Consider the following 19,950-nt stretch of genomic DNA (forward strand, 5'->3'; position numbering starts at 1 on the left):
TTTGTTAGCCACCTTTGTTAGCATGTCATGTTCATCTCCTTCTCCCTCTGTATCTGGCTGCCAACTCCTGACTCCGCCCTTCTCCTTCCCAACATTCTCTATTTGGCCTTCCCACCTTATTTTATCCTGTTCAGCTATTGGTCAGTCAGCTTCTTTAGTAAACCAATCACAGTGACAAATCTTCACAGTATACAAAAGGATCATTCCATAGCAATAAACAGGTAGATAGAGGCAGGCAGTAGGTAGGCCTCGCTGCTGTGAGGTCAAGAATGGATCTGCAAGTGAGAATGGGTGAGAACATGACCACCAGCTTTAGATCTGAGAAGTCTGGGAGGTCTGGCTCTGGTCCTCATCTTCACATCCCCATCTCCCTGTGCTTCTTTTGTCCGAGAACTCATTACACACTTGTGGCTCCTCAGCATAAATGGCTAGTTCTCTGTTTCGTTAGGCATAACCACGTAGTCTTTAATTACACAGCAGATGCTCCTCTGCTCAGACACACACCACAGGGCACATCCTTCTGTTACATCTTAATGGAAATCTTCAGGATAAATCCTAGATGAGGGGGGTTGTGGTGTCTTTTGTTGAGTATCTGACACAGGTTCTCCAGCATTTGGGTGTGCACACTTTTAACAGTTCTGGTGTTGGATGACTTAGCATATCAAAGGTTTGCTAAACTCAAGTGTTCTTTTGAATGTTGATTAGTTTGCTTTGCATTTTCAGTGGGCAGAAATGAACCATAAATCTTATTAAGCAAATAAAGCTGCAAGATATGTCTTGAGTGACCCTCTTGGATACAAATTTTCTGCCCTTCTGAGGGGATAATACTTCATACCAACACCACCACCACCACCACCACCCCCCCCCCCCCCCCCCCCCGTTCTGGGAAATAAACCCAGGACTAGGCAAGTGCTCTACCACTGAGCTACATTTTGTTATTGTTTTTGCTATTTTTGGTGTGTGTGAGGGGTTGCCACCCAGCTCCCAAATAAATCACACACAGAGGCTTATTCCTTCTTATAAATGCATTACCTTAGCTTGGCTTATTTCTAGCCAGTTTTCCTTAAATTATCCCGTCTTCCTTTTGACTCTGGGCTTTCCCTCTTCTCTTACTTCTGAAAATCTTACTTGTGGCTTGTCATGTAGCTGGCTGGCTGCTCCCTGATGTCCTCCTCCTTCTCTGGCTATTTCTTCTTTTTCTCCTCTTAGATTTCTCCCTCTATATATTCTCTCTGCCTGCCAGCCCTGCCTATCCTTTCTCCTGCCTTTCTATTGGCCACTTAGCCCATCAGACGTGTTAGACAGGCACAGTAACACAGCTTCACAGAGTTAAACAAATGAAACATAAACAAAAGTAACACACCGTAAAATAATATTCTACTACAGTATCTCCGGGCCTTTTAAGTTTTGTTGTGAGGTAAGGTCTTTCTAAGTGCTAAGTCAAATATTTCCTACCTCTGTTCCCCAGGTAGCTGTGAGTTGTTATCTATCATTCCCAGTTTTCATACCAATTTTTTTATTTGAGCATATTCTTTATATAAAATCTGTGTTCCTGTGAGCAAATTTCCTTTTAAATAGTCATAAGGTGGAGAAATACTGACTTAGAAACACTAAAATTAAAGACAGACTGAATGCCACAAATACTGTGAAACAGTTCTTTTAAGTTCATTTTGGATCAGGTGGACTAAGCCTGTGGTCTGGAAGCTGCTTGAAAGGTGGTCTTATATCTTGACCATCCGTGACCGGATGGAGCTGGTATTTCTGATCTCCAGGCCACATGACCCCTTCAGCCACTCTGGCAATTGACTGGGTCCAGTGAGGATACTCTCCTCCCCCACAGCCTGTTTCATACTAAATGCAAGTTTTACAGTACTTCACAAATCCAAAGAAGCTTGGTTTCTCCATTTTTCAAGCAGACAGAGTGGCTCAGCCACCAACCTTACTCAGTATCCCTCTCTAGCAGGCCAGCCCTGGAACTAGCAGGGACCCATCCCCAGAGCACTTTGTATTTGAGGTTCCATTTGTTAGAGGGGAGAAACTATCCCTGTGTATCTGGGAAATGCTAAGGAATCTTCTCTTGAATTTGACCTATCATATCAGGCAGAGATCTGTTTTTATGCTTATTTTTCCTTCAGACTTGAGTGGGTGGCTGAGTATGTTGACTTTGTCTTTCAGAAATGTTGGGAGAAGTTTCTCTTAGATTTTAGAATTACCAGCTTGTCTGAAGTCACAGATTTCTTTTATATTAAGAGTATTTTTTTAAATGGAGTTGCTGTACATACTCCTGAAACAAGACTGTAGCCTCTGTGGCTTTAATTGCATCGTTCGCCCTTCAGGATCCATTCCACTACAGAGCTAAGTCAGACAGCATTTGTGAACAGTCGGGATTAATGCAGACACCATTCCAGTTTAAATATTTTTGATTTAGAGAGGCAATGAGGTTCGGGGGAAAGGTTAATGTTGTCCCGTGGTGTGCTCTGTTTGACTACTAAAGAAGTTGCCAAAATGGTCTCCCTCAGAAAAGACGACAGTTTTCACTCAGCCATTGCTATTGTAGGTAGAAGGCTGATAAACTGGAGTGTGAATGTCAGCAAGTGTGACTCTAGATAATCTTAATATACTTTGCAGTAGAGGTGAAAATGAGTTCTGAACATGTTAGCCTAGAGTCTACTGGAGACAGTAAGTATATATTGTAAATTTACTGTCTTTTGAAGAAGCTTGAAAATAACTAAGATGGTGCCCCCCTGTAGTAGGTAGGATTTGAAATTAATAGCTTTGTACAACTAGTGAACTAGGGAAATTGGACTGCTGTTCATTAGTTGTCCTACTAAAATTGTAGTTGCAAACCCTGGTTAATTCTAAAAGTCAAAATGAATGTAAAGTGTCGAGAAATGGATCTCATGGGAAAGTAGAGTCGTTGTTCAGGAATGAATCCTTCAGAGCTGTGATCAGTAATAAGACCCCACTGCTGCAGAACTACACCATATAAAAGAATCTGGATCCACAGGCCACATGAGAGAGACACTGGGCCTGGCTTGAACATTTGAAAACCCCAAAGCCCACCCATAGTGACACACTTCCTCCAACAAGGCCACACCTTCCAATTCCTGTCAATTAATGCCACTCCCTAGTGACCAAGCATTCAAATATGAGAGCCAGTGGGGCCTCTTTGTGTTCAGACCACACGCACTGAGCTCCACCTCCAGTGTTTGTTACCCTGCCTGTGTTTTCATGTCCTGTGTTCCTCCTTTGACTCTGTTGTCCACACTAAGGGAGCTGTCGGGTCTTTGGGTGTTCTGCTCATTTTACAGTGCTTTAAGGTAACATTGCAATGCATGGGGTGTTGTACCCTTTTCACACTCACGATGTGGAACTGTCTGTAAACCTATTGGAGTGAAATAACAGTTCATTTGCAGATACACCTGTCTTACTGGATTGACTTTAGAAACCAACAGGGTCCACTTGGCCTGGAGGGAATCTGTGTTACTAATATTTGTCCATCTTCTTGTTTCCATTTTCTGAGAGCAAAACTAAACTTCTCCATGGAATTTGCATTTGTTATTAAAGACCATTCTGACTTAAATAGTTTCCTTTGACTTTCAAATATGATTCACATTTAAGGGTTCTAGTTTCCTTAATGTTCTACCCTTCACTCGAAAGTTTTGATTATCACCAACAGCTTTATACTTGCTTCATGGAGTGTGTGTTGTGAAGGACTCAGTAAATGTGGGGTTTCAGACTTCCTTTGTGCTAGTAGCTGCTAAAGGCTCCATTTCTAGATTTAGGAATCCAAATCTCCTTAGGGATTAATGCTTTCTGAGGAGCTCAGCAAACTCCCAGTGAAGACAAAAGCTGGCAGAGGGTTCTTAGGCACAGGGTAATCCACAGAACACTGACCTGTGTGCCACAAAACTTAAACACATCGACAAGGGCTCTTGGCTGTCCTTGGGCTAAGAACTTTGCATGGTGAAATCGTATGGTCAAAGGTCTTTCAGCAAGCTCCGAATGTCTTGAAACTCAGCACCAGAGGCCCAAGCTTAGTAAGGCAGAATATGGAGGTGTGTCTGCACTCTAAGATAGCTCTGGAGACAGCAGCTCCTGGCCATAAACAGATAAACACAGAGAGAACTTCCTTATCTCTAGACTAGCATAGCCTCCGAATTGTGTGGCTTCTTGTGTACTTTAGTGGCCATTAGCCTTCATCCTCTTGGCTCTTACAGCCTGTCTCCCTTGCTTGCCCATCCCAAGGAGTCTAAAACGAAGACATTTAACAAGGAAGTAGAGTGGGCACAGCCCATAATTTAACTGTTTCCCCAGAGCTTGGCTATAGCTGCTTATTAAACACATTCTGGGATAATGTAGGAAAACACTGGAGTGTGGCTTTAAAAACTTTAGCATAGATTTACCAGAAGATGCAGCAATTCCATTTCTAGGAGTGTGTTCAGAGGATGAAAAGCAGGGTCTGGAAGAGAGAGGGCTAATGAAAGCCAAAAGGTGAAAAATTCCAGCAGTCCATTGGCTAGTGGACAGATACATGAACTGGGTCTGTCCACGCAACAGGGTCACTGGGCCTTAGAAGAAAGGTCTTTTCTGTGTGTGCTACATCAGGGCTGTGCCTTAAGGGCGTCGTTCTGAATAAGCAAGCCAGTCACATAGGACAGATGTGTGGGTCTCCGTACAGGAGGAGTCAGTCCCCAAAGTAGACAGATCCGTGAACATGAAGGAGGTGGGACAAAGAAGTTAGTGTTTATTGGGGATGGTGCATGCCTCCGTAAATGAATTAGATGGTACTGAACTACTGTATGCTGTGATATCACCCAGTTGTTTGCTAATCTTTACTGGGACTTACTGTCATTACTTAAGAACAGAATGCATAGATTCTTGAGTGTGCTGCCACTGCTTGATCCTGGGTGTCCCTGCGAACACTGGGATACACCGCAGGAAGCTTTTCACAGCATGTCAGAGGTGGGAGCTGTGAGAGTGAACCATCAGAACAGCCTATTAATCACGTTCGTCTGTGGTGTGAATGAGGCATTTTGCGTGTATCCGTGTTTGTGTTTGTGTGGGCACACATATTTGTGCGTGTGTTCATGCATGTGTGAAGACCAAAGGTTGACTCACATGTCCTCCTCGGTCACTTTCCACCTTACATTTTAGGTATTATTGAAGTACATATTGAGGCATGTTCTCTCCTTTAAACCCAGAGCTCACCAGCTCGCTAATCCAACTAGCCTGTTTGCCTGAGGATACTCTCTTGTCTTCTAAGTGCTGTGATTACAGGCAGGCCACCATAACTGTCTGGCATTGAAATGGGTCCTGGGGGTTCAAAGGTTCAAACTCAGGTTCTTAGGCTTGTGTGGCAGTCACTTTAGCCACTGAGCCAGCTCCCTAACTCTTGTTAAAAGTGTGTGTGTGTGTGTGTGTGTGTGTGTGTGTGTGTGTATTTTTTAATGATCTAGTAGCATGAGCTGTTCCCCTGAATGGCAGTGGTTCTGGGTGTTGTATGCAGGCCCTACTGCTGAATAATAGTTCTTTATTTAGGACAAGCAAGGCTGGGAGGTAAGCGTGTTAAGCACAAAGAGAGAATGCTGCCATGTGACCTTAGTGTGTTTCCTCTCAAACTGTGAACCAAGGAAGGGAAATGGGAGCATGCCTGAGAATCAGCCGTTTCTTCCCAGTCACTGGATACACAGCCCAACAGTGGTTTTCTTCCTGTTGGTAAAAAGCAGTCCCTCTTCTCGCAGGTCAATGCCAGAGGTAATAAAAACAACCCTGGTATGGAGCCCTTAAATTTTAATAAGCTATGAGACATGTGTTGGGAGTTACATCAGCCTCAGGGTTTTTTCTAACTGGCTAGAACATATTTCCCGTTCCCTGGATGAGCTCAAGCATTCCTGCCTCCCTGGGCTCCGATGTCAGTTGCTGCTGGCAGGTGGGTGAGTTGTTGACCATTTAATCCCTCCACTGCCTCCACTGTTATGCCTCTAATTATTTAATGTACTGATTAACCCTCAGAAGGCTGTCCCAATCTGTTCTTTTCCATCTTGGCTATTTGTGATAAGCTTTCTCTTTGTGTCCCTGCATCTGGCATACGTGAACATTCCATTTCTTTGCTAACTGGCATGGTATCCTAATGTGCCAGATTCTATCTGTTAACAGTTGCATTCAGCAGATACCCATTGAGTACCTACAGTATGCACAGCACTTGAGAGCCACTGGAATCTCAGTCCCATCAAGTCTCAATCCAAAAATATTTGGGGACTTCCTAACTTTGAAGATTTCTCATCCATTAATTTCTTTCTCAACATTTACCTTTTGCTGATTAGCTTTTCTTGTGAGTACATGTTTGCCACTGTGGGAGGCTGCTGGGTGTGATGTGAGCTCAACATGCACTGGTTGATCTCAGGTGGGAAAGCAAGCACAGTAGACCTTGGGTTTTCCTCTGGTGAAGAGATTTAATGAGGTGCGGGGTATCCCCAGGAGAGCATCAACAGGGTTGTCACTCAGTGTTAGGAGCCAGACTGCCCTGTCCAGCCACCTGTCTTCATTTTCCTCCAAGAAACCACACTTTCCCTTTGCTCTGGTGACAAATAAGTCAGAAAGAGTTACAGTTATTGCTGAATGAGTGGTCTGTTCTGAGGGAAGATGGTTAATCAGAATATGAACGTTTGCCTGAATGTGAAACTATGCCATAACCAACCAATACTCTGTCTCTGCCTTGGGAGCCAACACAGAACCAGTCATGTGTCTCCTGAGGAAATGAGGAAGCAGGTGGTCTTGGTGTTGACCCACACTCCACAGCTCCCTGCTGGTTTCTATGATCCTAGGCAGCTGACTCTCTGTTTCCTCTGTTACCTAACTTTAATTGTTGGCCATTTGTGATTCTTCCTCTGGTGTGAAGGAAATGTCCTGGCTGCTATAACCTCCCTTCTGCCCCGTCTATTTTACATTTGGGGCTATTTCAGACTTTGAGTATGCTCCATCCCTGGTGGGTATCAAACACATCAGCTCTTCACTTGTGCTTTTCCACATCAACTTTGCAAGGGTCTGTGTTCTACCCAGGAGCCGCAGGTGGCTGGCAGTGTGGACCCAAAGCACTTTCAAAGATCTCCCTGGGAGTCTGTGGTGAGTCAGGGTGAGAAACCCTGCTGCTGGAAACAGCACACCGCACTGGACATGTCAAATACATCATTATTGTGTATCCCTCGATTTAATTAGACCGGTCTTATTTAGGTTTAGGAAGGCATAATTAACTATTTGGAGTTGATTTAAAGTTGCATAGCCTCTCTCTTTAATTGGTAGTTCTTTTTTGTCTCAACATAGTATTTTCAACTTAACTCTCCTTACTTGCTTTGTGTACTTAATATTTTTAGATTAGTTCGCACTGAAAAGTTAGCTATTAAAGCAAATCACTTTAATTGAAGAAACCACAGCTTTTATGGTTCCTAAGCTGTGTGCTGTTGAGTTTTTAATGTTTTCATCTGCAATTTTCCATTCATCTACTTTTTGTCTGTTTCTGGCATTCCTGAGTTATTTTGTAGTTTTAATGAATTATTGGTGTGCTTTGTGGACTAAAGTGGTGCTTACAGTTGCCACTTGTGGGTTCTCTTTGCTCTTTAAGGAATGAATCTTGTGTAGCACTATGCTGGCTGCTAACACTGTCCCATAGTTGAGTGACACAAGGTGTCCCGGCCCTCCCTGGCCTTAGGACTGCCCCAGTTTTCCTTGGAGAGCTGGGTACACGTGTGCTCCCCGGGCTTGAAAATGAGTCATTATCACAAGAACCTCAGAGGTATGAGAGACCAGTGTTATGGAAATCATGTACAATTTAACTACGTTGAAGTTTAATAATGTTTATATGTTGGTTCTTAATTTGTAGAGAAAATTGTTGAATGAAAAGTTTAAGGGGTAGCTAGAGAGAGTGCCGGGTAGTAAAGAGTGCCCCAGAACCCACTCATGCAGCTCACAACTGCCTGCAACTCCAGCTCTGGGGAATTTTGATAATCCTCTGAATGAAGCAGCACACGCATACGCACACGCACACGCACGCACATAAATAAATAATAAAATTTTAAGAAAGAAAGATTTGAGAAAAGTTTCAGCAGCCAGGGGAACTTGATTGTGTCATTGTGCAGTAGGATAAAGTGGTTCAAAGCGTGATGCTTGAGACTCAAGTGGATCAGAAGGCAGGCAGAGCAAAGCAGGGAGCTGGGGTTGCACATGGGAAGAGCTGGAACAGATCAGGCTGATGTTATTATACCCATCCCTTTCCACAGCCAAAGGCCTGTGACCTCCCCTGAGGTTAGTGGTAGAGTCAGGACAGAGACCCGCCATTCTGCCCAGCCAACCACCTGTCTTCAGGATGGCAATGAGCCAGGGGGGAGAGGGGCAGGGAGGCAGGCTTAGTCACTGCTCTACTGCTGTGAAAACACATCTTGACCAAGGCAACACTTATAAAACAAAGCATTTAATTGGGAGTTTGCTTGCAGTTTCATAGAGTTAGTCCACTATCATCATGAGAGGAAGCATGGCAGCAGGAAGTCATGGTGCTGGAGGAAGAACTGAGAGCTACGTCCACATAGCAGGCCACTGGGCCAGGCGTGGGCTTTTGAAACCTCAGAGCCCACCGTGACACACTTCCTCCAGCAAGGCCACACCTCCTAACCCTTCTAACCCTTCCCAAACAGTTCACCAGCTAAGGGCTGAACAGTCAGGTATATGAGCCAAAGGGAGCCATTCTCGTTTAAGCCCCGCTGTTCAGGAACCAGGCACAGCGGTTGGATTGGTAAGCTTGAAACTCAGGTCTGTCAAGTGTATCAGAGAAGTGGTCCTCAACCACTGTGACCCCCAACCACAGCTACTTCGTAACTGTAATTTTGCTACTGTTACGAATTGCAGTGTAAAAAAATCTGATATACAAGATACCTGATATGCAACACCTGAAGGGGTGGCACCCCATAAACTGAGAACCCTTGAGGTAGAAGATCCTCCCTCAGGGCCTAGATGATTTGGGTGGTCTGTCTAGGAACACAGCTGGAGCTTCTTGTGAGAGAAGCTGAACCTGCAGGTGCTGGTCCGGAAGCAGCATTAGCAGACCCCCACATGACCCATCATGAAGGACAGGCCACTATGTGGATATGCTGTGATCCCTAGTTTCTCACAGTCCTCTCTGAAACAAAGACGAACCGGTGGCCATGAAACTGCCTCTGTATCCCAGAGCTTTAGAAGTACTGATGTGTGGGGCAGGGGGCTGGCCTCCCTGGAGAGAATACAGTATCCCTCACCTGTTACCCCAGTAGCTCCGAGGCCACAGTAAGCCGCACTGCAGTGATGGCTAAAAGCATTCCCCCTGCCCTTGCCCTAGTATGAGAACTAGCTGCTACCAGCCAGAGCAGGAAGGGTGTTCCAGTCTCCAGTGTCTGGCCAGGCAGCTGTATAGAGATGCTCACCACAGTCAGGCTGGTCCTCCTGCTCTCTATGCTGCCCCTGTGGTGTGGGCCTGTGTCCAGAACCCTGAGTGCCTGGAGCAGAGCGGGTCATCTACACTTAGAGCCAAGCTCTGGGAATAGGCAGTGACAGGGAGTGGGTTTATTCAGCAGAGTTTGGGCAGGCTGCTGCTTAGTAATAAGGTTTCTTTAGTTTTGGTCTGCAGCAGATTTGAGCTTTGTGTTCCCAGGGAGCTAAATTCAGCTGGGTACTGTTCATTCATGAACATTCTCCAAACAGTTGTACCAACAGTAGTGTCTTCCCTTGCAGATGACTGAGGAGCATTTATCTCTAGGACATAATCCCTGTAGATGGAACTTATAATTGAAGGAGGAGCAAAGGGGACTTTTGTGTCCTTTGTATTATTATAAAATAGATACTAGTGCTCTAAGGCTGCCTTTACTTACTAACATGTTCAAATGAAAATATTTTCCTCGGTAAATTTACGTTTCAGATTGCACAAACTGAGTCAGATTGTAGGTTTCAATAGGATTGAGATAGGTGTGAATAACAATTTCAAATGTTAAACTCTATAAACATGGGTTGTTCTGTAGACACCATTGGCCTTGCTCTCTAATTTCAGAGAAAACAGAGGCTGAGGATGTCTGAGATAGTTAAAATCAGTTTTAAACTCTGGTTGAAACCCATATTACTTTGACAAACATTAAACTCAAATACAGTTAGTAAGAGGGAAACCCATGAGGAATGGAAATTAACATCCTTGCGTTTGGGTTCAGTCAGTGTGTTTATTGTTTCCCTGGTTGTATCAGGATTATATAGTGATAAAGCAATGTACAAAGTGGCTGAGCTATAGAAAGTATTTCGTATCCATCCATATCGCGGATAGCCACTGTTAGCATTTGTGCAATTGTATTCCTAGTAAAAATCACATGAAATGTGGTCTGTCCACATGCTCCTTTTGATTTCTCTCTTAGCTACCTCTCGATTGCTGTGAGAAAATGCCATGATGAAAAGCAACTTCATTTCATCTTACAACACTTAGGTAACACTCTGTCACTGAGAGAAGTCAGGGCAGGAATCAGAAGGCAGGAACTGGAGCAGAAGCCATGGAGGAAAGCTGCTCAGTGGCTTGCTCAGCCTACTTTCTGATACAAACCCACCTACTTGGGGGGGCCCCTCCCACAGTGAGCTAAGCCCTCTCATATAATGCAGCGAGCTCCTCGACCAGTGAGGAAGAATGACCACCATTCGAGGATTCTTCTCAAATCACACTTTATTGGAGCGCCTCTTGATTGAGGGAGAGTGGGAGGTGAGGGGCCCCAAGAACAAAAAGGCAGCTGCTTATATGGGGAACCAAGCGAATGGGTCAATCTGTTATTGGATCCCGCCAGAATGCAAGCACGGGGAGCCACGGGATAGGCTGAGGACATAAAGCCAAATTACCATATACGCGCATGCACAAGCCTGGAGGCGCGCAGCCCAGCAAGCACAGCCAAATATGGAGTTGTTTACAGCAAAGCTGTCAGGAAGTCGGCGCCATCTTACAATGGCGGCTCCCTACAATATAAATCATTAATCAAGATAGTACCCCCCCAGACTTGCCCATAGGCCCATTTGTTGGAGGCAGTTTTTCAGTTATGTTCCCTAAATGAGGGAAGAAAATGGAAAGGACATAACTGATCCTAGGAATGGTAGAGGAGAAAGTTTATTATAGATATGAGGGAGGCAGAGTCCAGAGTGCACATGACCCTGAGCCATGTGAGGAGAGAGGCAAGGGAAACAAGATGCAGCAGCCAGGAGGCCCAAAAGTAGACAAAAAGAGCAGGTAACCAAAATGGTTGGATTATCTAGGGAAGGGCAGCTGGGGGCATGACATGCCAGCCAGGAGAGCCTTACATGTAACAGATAGGGACTGAGGGTAGAGGTATTTAAGTTCATCCTGTATGTAAAATACATGTCCCTACATACTGTCTACTCCTTTTTCACAGAGTAGACCTCTAAAATGGAATTATTGGAGCAGAAGTTGATGGGCCGTCTTACTGCTTTAGAGATTTTTTCAGTTGGTGGATGTGTGCTGTCATCTGCCCTGACTTTATTGCTGCTACATTTAAACCTTTGCTACTATAAAGGTAGAAATGGTAGTTCCATTTTTCTGCCTATGTGATCACTTTCATATTTTGGTGGTTTTATCCCTTGCTTTGGATTTGAGACACCTTGTGTCTGTGACTCTGTGGGTCTGGGTCTGTGTGAGTGTGTGTGGCCTGTGTCTGTGTGACTCTGTGTGGTCTGTTTCTTTCTTTTCACTTAACTCAGTTCGATTCATGCTTCAGTGTTAAGCACAGTTCTAACTGTACTTCCCATGGGCAGCCCTGAGTGTAGTGTACCTGAGTTTTCTATCCTCTAACATTCTGTTCTACATGCATAGAAACCCATGCTGCACCAGGCGGCGGTGGTGTACGCCTTTAATCCCAGCACTCGGGAGGCAGAGGCAGGAGGATCTCTGTGAGTTTGAGGCCAGCCGGGTCTACAAAGCGAGTTCCAAGACAGGCTCCAAAATTACAAGAGAAAGAAATCATGTTACCATGTTGCATTATTGTTTGTTTGTTTGTTTGTTTGTTAAATACATTTTTTGTTTGTTTTTTTAACAATGGAACATCTTTTTTCATTCACATTTATTGCATGGTCCAGGGTAATCTAAGTGGTTTATAATGTTTGCTTCCTGATCTAAGCTGGTACCATTTTCTTGCACTAGAATCCATATGCTATATGTAGTTTTACGTAACTAGTCAGGTATATTTAATTTCTCTGAAAAATCATAGTGTCTTCCTGTTAGGTCTTTATTAGAAATACTTTTTTGAAGACCATTCAAACTTCAATTGGAAGATGTTTTAAAAAGTATTCTTTGATAAAAATTTTGATGGCAACTATTCATTCTGGTTGTTTTGTTTTTGAGGCAGGGTGTCATTCACTCTGTGGTCCTGGCTGGTCTGGAACTCACAGAGACCTGCCTGCTTCTTCCTCTGCCCCCTGAGTGCTGTGATTAAGACATGTGCTACCATACCTGGCCTTATTCGGTGTATTCTTGAAGATTGGGTTTATTCCAAAATTTAGTTCCTATTATAGATACCTCTTACTGTGTATTTTTCCATTAGCTAGAATGTGGGTTGTATGTTTGCTTTTCTTGCCCTCACACAACTGTTAATGAAACAGGATTGTGGTGCCACAAGTGTGTGCCACAAAGCCAGAGTGTAGCTGTGTTCTGACATCTGTCACAAGTGAGTTGTAGGTTTCCTCCAGTCTGCTGTGTGCCAAAGCCTTTGTTAGCCTGCTTACCCCTAAACTGGTTTTTAAGAAGTTGCTGTAGTTTGGAGCTGCAATATCCCTTCCCTCAATTTCCCATGTGTTGTTGGGGCCCTTTAGGGCTCCAGCCTGGTGAAAGGTTGAGGCCATTGGGAGCGTGCCCTCAAGATGCATGGAAATCTCACCTCTTGCTTTCTCTTTTTGCTTCCTGGCTGTGAGGTGAGCACTGCCTGCTCCTTATGCTCTTGCCTGGGTGGTGCAGCCCTGCCACAGCCCCCAGACACAAGGCCAGTTGACCATGGACTAAAGTAAGGGGATAAATCCACGGAGTCTATTTGATGATCAAAGGCATTTGTTTGGGAATTACTTCACAACCAGAATAAAGGAGTTGGTCAAAGAATCCTGGAGGGGTGGGGGACGGTCCAGTGTGGGCCTTGATCCACACCAGCATCCAAGACCATGAAATAGGGAAGAGAAGAGAGCACGTGTAAGTGCATCCCAGGTCTTAAGGGTCCCTGGCGGCCGTGCCCAAGGGTACCTAGCAGCTACCTGCTGCCTCACTAGGGGCAATGCTTCAGGACATGGCACAACCAACCACCCACTGAAGCATCCATAACCATGAGCCAAAATAAACGTTTCTGCCATCTGTGTGCTGAGAACAGAGCACAGGCCTCATGCATGCTCGACGGGCCCTGTACTTTATTTTATTTTATTTATTTGCTCTTTATTGCTGTAGCCACAGAATGCTGATTTGAACAGAAGCACTCTTGAGGTAGTTGCTGCTGCTACTGTTGTTTTTATCCTTTCTTGGTTACTTTTTGTCTACCTGTCTTCTACTCAGAGATCTGTCTTGAGAAATAGTATTTTTCCCAGCCTCCACACTTAAGATACTCTTATTTCCAGTATATTCCAAATGATTTTTACTCATTTTTGTTGTTGGTACAAATAAGTAGGGGATAGGTGGACCTTTTTGCTTGTGATGAGTCCAGTGGTTCCTGTTTTCTGCTCTAGTTATAGGCACTGTTTTCTCTCCGGGACTTCTGAAGACAAGCAGAGTTGTTCTGTCTGTGGTGTCTGCCCACCCCTGAGTTTTCAGGTTTATGATCTGCCTGAGTCTGCATGCACAAGTGATGCACATGCATCCTGCCTCATCTTTGTTATTTGTCCTGGGTCCATAGGCTTCTTTCTGGCTTTCTTGAAATACATAAAATGTGAGGCATTCTTTCTAAAGTATCATGTAGTTATATCTGTCCTGAGCCTCAGAGATGTGATTTTTTTTTTTAAATCTGATCTTAGAACTCATTCTTTTGAAACTACAGTTCCGTTCTTTTCTCTTTTAGATCTACCTCTGTAAGAAATGCCACTTCCTAGCTGCCTCCCCCTAGTTTGCTTCGCTGCCGTTTTCACACAGACTAAGCCCTCGTAAACCAGCATTCAAGAAAATCCGCCTCCCCACTGCACCCCCAACAGACCCACGGGCCTGAGCAGTGTGACAGCGCCTTGAGTGAGGGTCCCGCCTTCCAGGTGTGTCAAGTTCACAGCTGATGCTAGCTATGACACGTCTAGGATTTAGAAACAGAAACACTTTAACTATTTCTATGTGGACCCTTGTTAAACAGTCCTGGAATGCTATGCTGAGCCAGACTCTGCGGTCTTTTTCCTCTTATAAGTCTTTTTCCTCTCTTGGTCTTTACATATGGACGACAGTTAGTCTTGAAATGTCTTTTTCAGTTAATTTCATCACCTCTTATTTTGGGGTCTCTTCCTATTCAGTGATTTCAATCTTGGACATCAGTCTTGTTTTTCTACTCTGTTAGCCTCGGCTCAGGTTGCTTGCTAGATACTGTGGCTTTTACAATTTAGGGTGTTGGGTTTTATCATATACTTACCGATTTGTGTGTATTTGTTTTTAAAATTACATGTATGTGTGTGAATATGTGCATGGGAATGCAGGTGCCAGTGGAGGCCAGAGAGGTATCTGGTTACCTAGAACTGTGCCTTGATCTACATGTTCCATCTCTCATCAGGGCTTCTGAGGACTCCAGGCCCTGTGTGAACTCTGAAGATTACTCAGTTTATGTCTCTGAGAGTTGATCTATCCTCAACTTGTTCCCTACCAGACTCAAAATAATTTTTCCCTATGTGTATCCAGACAGGTATTGGGCCAAGACTCAAAGGAATCCAGAACAAGTCCTGGAGCTTCCTCTCCCTATACGCTGCCTCACAACATCTGTATGCACATCAATGTTTTCCTCTACCCTTGGGTAAAAAGCTGTTAGACCTGTATACTGCCCTCCCTGCCTGCTATCCAGAGTCTGGAGATAGATCCTTGAATATTGTTGTATTAGTTAGTTGCCTTTGTTAGCTGTGGTGTAGTCCATACAGCTTAAGGAAGGGAGGGAGGGTTTGGCTCACAGTTTCTGAAGGATCTCCGTCATCACAATAGAAAGGCATGGGGGAACCACTCAGTTCATGGTGGCAGGAAGGCCTACTTATATCTTGGCAAGCCAAAAAAACTGAGAGAACTTCCTAGAACCCAGGGGCAGGTCCAATCTATTAAGGAAGATTGCACAGTCTCCCAGTGCTAAAAAACATGTCCGCTAGGGGACATTTTTAAATTCAGACCATAACACTAGTCACTACCAGAGACAAGAAAGCACAGCACCTTTCTAGGTTGGAAACGGATTTCAGGCATTCTTAGACACCTGCCCCCGTTAAAGTCGGGAAAGTAAGCAAGTTAAGCACCCATGTTTGAAAGTGTCTTTAACTCTCTTCAGTCAGTAAAAGAAAAAGCAAGTATTCAAAAAGAAATGTTTCTTTGCTCGACAGACTTTATGCTCTTGACTTAAGGGAAGACACTGATGGTCAGGAGTGTCTGCGGTTAATTCTCAGAGGCAACTTTGACACCTGTGTTTTCCTAAGTGCTATCCTGAGTCCCTGAATTTCCTGTTTATGGTGTAAATAATAGTATTTCCTGGGCCTCCAGTCATTGGCAGTAGATTCTGGGTGTGTGGTTTGACTGGAGCGCTGTAAGCAAAGAGTGACAGCGTGAGGCTCCCACCCACCATGCGGAAGCCCAGGGAGTTTGCTGGGGTTACTCCAGGAGCAGCAGCACCACCGGAAAGCCATGTTCCTGGGCTTCGCTTTGGCTGCTCATTTCACCTCGAGGTGGGGGCCTTGTGAAACCGAAAAGGTTGGCGAAGCTTTCTGAGACTTGGGGAATTTACCTACTTCCAGACTTCTAAGGCACCTTCTTCTAAAAGGGAGTGTTGAAGTATTAAAAATCTTGTTACAGCGCAGTCCTGCTCCTGAGTGTTGAACTGCCTGTCTCTGGATTAGCTGTGTGATAATTGGACTTTGTAACTAACTTTTGAAGAAATGAAGGCCTTTTGAGTGTTGTGAGCACTGGGGCCACAGAGGTAAATGATACAATAGCGACCCTGCCGTCGTAGGCCTTCATGGAGTATACCGGTAGTAAATATTATGTATGACAGGGCAACGAGAAAAACTACTTTGAGGGACCCTCTAAAGGGGGTGTAGGTGGTAATGACAAGGGGGCAGCATTGGTGATTAGGTTCAGAAAGACTTGCAGGTGATGACCAGGTGAGCAGAAGAAATCTGGCCATTTGAAGTTCTAGGACATGGTGTTCTAGGCAGAGGAATAGTGTGTCCAGAGGTTCTGAAGTGGGTGCACACCTAAATGGTGTGAGGACACATGGTTGACTCTCTAGAGTGAGAACAGAAGCACACAGATGCTGTAGTGAGCGCACACCTGGATGGTGTAAGAACACATCGCTGACTGTCCAGAGTGAGAACAGAAGCGCACAGATGCTGTAGGCAGTCAAGATAGGCAGGGACTTAATGTGGTGTCGATGGTATGTGATGTCAAGATCAGCCTCAGATGAGCACTTCCTATCTAGTGCATGGGTACATGCCTCATGCTATTATTCATGGGTGGATAACAGCATCCCCAGAATCTGGAATCAGCAGGGTTCTCTAGCACAGTGAGCCAGAAGTTACTGGTTAGTTAATTGCTTGCTTGCTTGCTTGCTTAAACAGGGTCTCACTATGTAGCCCTAACTAGCTTGAACTCAAAAGAAATCTTCCTGCCTCTGCCTCCTAAGTGTTGGGATTAAAGGCATCCATCACCACGTCCAGCCTTCAGTCATTTTACATTTTTAGCTTTAAGGGTTGTACTTTAAATGAGTAGTATATACCAATTGTAAAAAGTAGTGGGTTTCCTTATGGCATTGCTATACATGCATATGATATACTTGATCATTAACGCACTGCGTTATTCCCAACCTTGCTAATACCGTTGTTCTTCTCTGTGGAGGACCAGCTGCTGTCTCAGCATCATCTCTGGACATCAGTTTCCACATACTGATCTCCAACCCTGGGTGCCCCAGCCCCTCTTCTGAGCTATGTAGCATATTCCCGTGAATGTGCTCACCCTGCGTAAAGCCAGTGTCTCAAACTCTCAATTCCCCATATGAATGCCCCGTATCCTGCTCACTTGGGCTCAGTAGTTCAGAAGCATACACGGTCTGTGTCTCTGTACTCAAGGAATTACCTAGCCATGTTGACTCGGGATTGAGTCAGGGAATGGAGGGCCAAGGAAGACCAGGGACACTGTGGTGGGTCTGGCAGTGGTGCTGGAAAGAACAGCGGAGAGCTTTGGGTAGAAGCCATTGGGTACAGGTTTGAGCAACAGTTGGGAAGGATTTGGCAGAAAAGAAAATGAAGCTTAAAAGCTTTCAGAAAGATTCGACAACATCCTGCCTGACAGATGCCATCAGGTTCTTTTCAGGAATGAAAAACTTGACGTCACAGATCCTCTAGAATCATGCAGTCTGGGTTTGCCTGTATGGGAGTCATACAGGCCACTGTTGATAGAATTAACCCATTGAACATTAGTGGTTATTCCAGTGTGAACTGGGAAAATAAATTCTAATGTGTCACAGCGATTCCTATGAACTAATAGGATAGCGAGTGAATGCCAAGGTACCAGTAAAAGCAAAGGGTGGTATTATTTCCTCCTGTTGTGATGGTCAGACATTTATTGTCCACTTTATTATAATAAAGGGTTGCAGGTCAGACAGTAGCTTAATGGTAAAGCATGTACCACCCAGCATGCATGAGGCCCTGGGTTTGATCTCTCGCACTGAGAAAGAAAAGTTGAGGAATCATGTACCAAGGCTAGTTGAAAAACAGCACCCATTTTGATACTGAGGAGCAGTGGTGCATGATGGGACACTGCTGGGGGAAAGGAGAGCTATCTTCAACAGATCTCCCCAACCTATGCTCAGAACCTGTGCTAAGTTAAAGAACACCATGGAAGCCCGCCATAGTGGCTTTAATTCCAGCACTTGGTAGGTGAAGGCAAGGGGATCTCTGTGAGTTCAAGGCCAGCCTGGTCTGCATGGTGAATTCCAGGATAGCCAGAAAGAATTACATAGTGTGACCTTGTCTCACCAAAAAAAAAAAAAAGACTTGGTAAAAATATTATGGGTCCAGTAGATAGACCTCCTAGGCATCTTCTGGAATAACATGAGGAAGAAGTCTTTGCTGTCTGTAATATCCACAGGGAACAATGGCCACTTCTCCATAGGCCTGCTAAGACACATGGCTTCATCTCTGTATCTCTCTCTTGGTTCTTCTTGAATTTAGATGGGAGGTAGCCTTAGCTCTTCAGGTCTTCCTCAGGCAGTCTTGATTTCCTTTTTAAATTCTCAGTCTTGGAGTGTGTTGTTCTCCTTGAGACCCAGTCTCAGTCTTTACAAGGCTCAGACTTTGGCTATTCTTTTCATTGGGTACATGGCCAATATTTTTCTTTTTGAACACTAGATAGACAAGAAGGTGATGTCTTTAAAAATAAAAGTAAACTTGGGCAAGCTTCTAATTTGTGTTGTCCTTTAATAGCCAAATCCTGGGTTTGTGATGGGCATCTTGGTCTAAATCAGAGGTGACACAGGAAACTGATTGATGGTAGGACATCACAGACCACTGTGATTTCAAACTCTTGGCAGGTACATCTCCGTTCATGGATGCGCTAACAGCCAATGGAACAGCCACCATACAGACGTCTGTTACAGGAGTGACAGCCGGGAAAAGGAAATTTATTGACGACAGAAGAGACCAGCCTTTTGACAAGCGGTTGCGTTTCAGTGTGAGGCAGACAGAGAGTGCCTACAGATACAGAGATATTGTCGTCAGGAAGCAAGATGGCTTCACCCACATCTTGTTATCCACAAAATCATCAGAGAATAACTCACTAAACCCAGAGGTGAGAGATACGTCCCAGGCTGTGGCTTCATGCTTCTCGTGCCCCTGGTGTCCCGGCCTGCTTTGCTGAGTGGCATTCTTTGTGATCTTTCTAAGCCTTCTGGGGAAAGTGACAGCTTAGCTTCTTGCACACTTGTGGCCACAATAACACCTCACAGGAGGAGGGTGCTGAGCAGCCACTCCATTCTCTGCTGTGGGAACTATGGCTTTGAAGTAGGGGGTAGTAGCTGCATCCTTCCCCTCTTCATCACCCTCCCCAAAGTCATCTGTAGATCATAGGGCTCGGTGACCCTGGGGCCTCCCTGAAGTCATGTGGAAATGTGTACACATGGGCTTTGCTTTAGCGTTCATCAGAATCTTGATGGGTTCTTTGTTCAGACAAAAGTCCCCTGGGTCTTAGTCCTTCAAAGAATCTGACCATCATCCTGCAGTACAGATGCTATTAGCATTGTAGCAGACACATGTCCTTGTCAGTAGTACCTAGTAGAAGGGGCCTTTCAGTGACCCAGAGTAATGTGTTTGCAAAGTTTGAAAACCAATTCCATGAAGGCTCTAGAATCCAGTGTATTTGAACTTGTACTTTACCAGAGTTTTGAGTTCTGGCAGTTGCTTGTCTGCCATTGTGCACATCTTGGGCAAGTGGGTATCTGGCCAGAGACACAAAACAGGGCTGTCCTTGGTCCACTTTGAGACTACAGGATACCTTTTTAAGTTTACTTTCAGAAGCTTCTTGGAGGTCATTTCAGGTGGTGTGTGCCCTCCCACACTGGTGCACCCTACTCGGTGCACTGACGCAGCACATGACTTAGACTCCTGCCCCTGTTGTGCTAAGTTCCTATACAGCCAAAACTTAACCCTGGAACTTAACTCTTTTCTTGAAGCTGGCTGAACGTGCCACCTGCTGTCCAAACTAGAAAT

General features: G+C 44.8%; 1 protein-coding gene across 2 annotated transcripts in view; it reads left to right on the top strand.

The window, feature by feature from the left end:
• Cdyl (chromodomain Y like) overlaps nucleotides 1-19,950 on the top strand; it is a 149,960-nt gene that overhangs the window by 112,328 nt on the left and 17,682 nt on the right. For both annotated transcript variants that reach the window (XM_036188842.1, XM_036188843.1), the window contains one exon: nucleotides 18,777-19,033. In XM_036188842.1, coding sequence (XP_036044735.1) covers nucleotides 18,777-19,033 — 257 coding nt within the window. The remainder of the gene's footprint in view (nucleotides 1-18,776; nucleotides 19,034-19,950) is intronic.

This window comes from Onychomys torridus, chromosome 5 (assembly GCF_903995425.1).
Source record: "Onychomys torridus chromosome 5, mOncTor1.1, whole genome shotgun sequence".
In the NCBI taxonomy this organism is placed as follows: domain Eukaryota; kingdom Metazoa; phylum Chordata; class Mammalia; order Rodentia; family Cricetidae; genus Onychomys; species Onychomys torridus.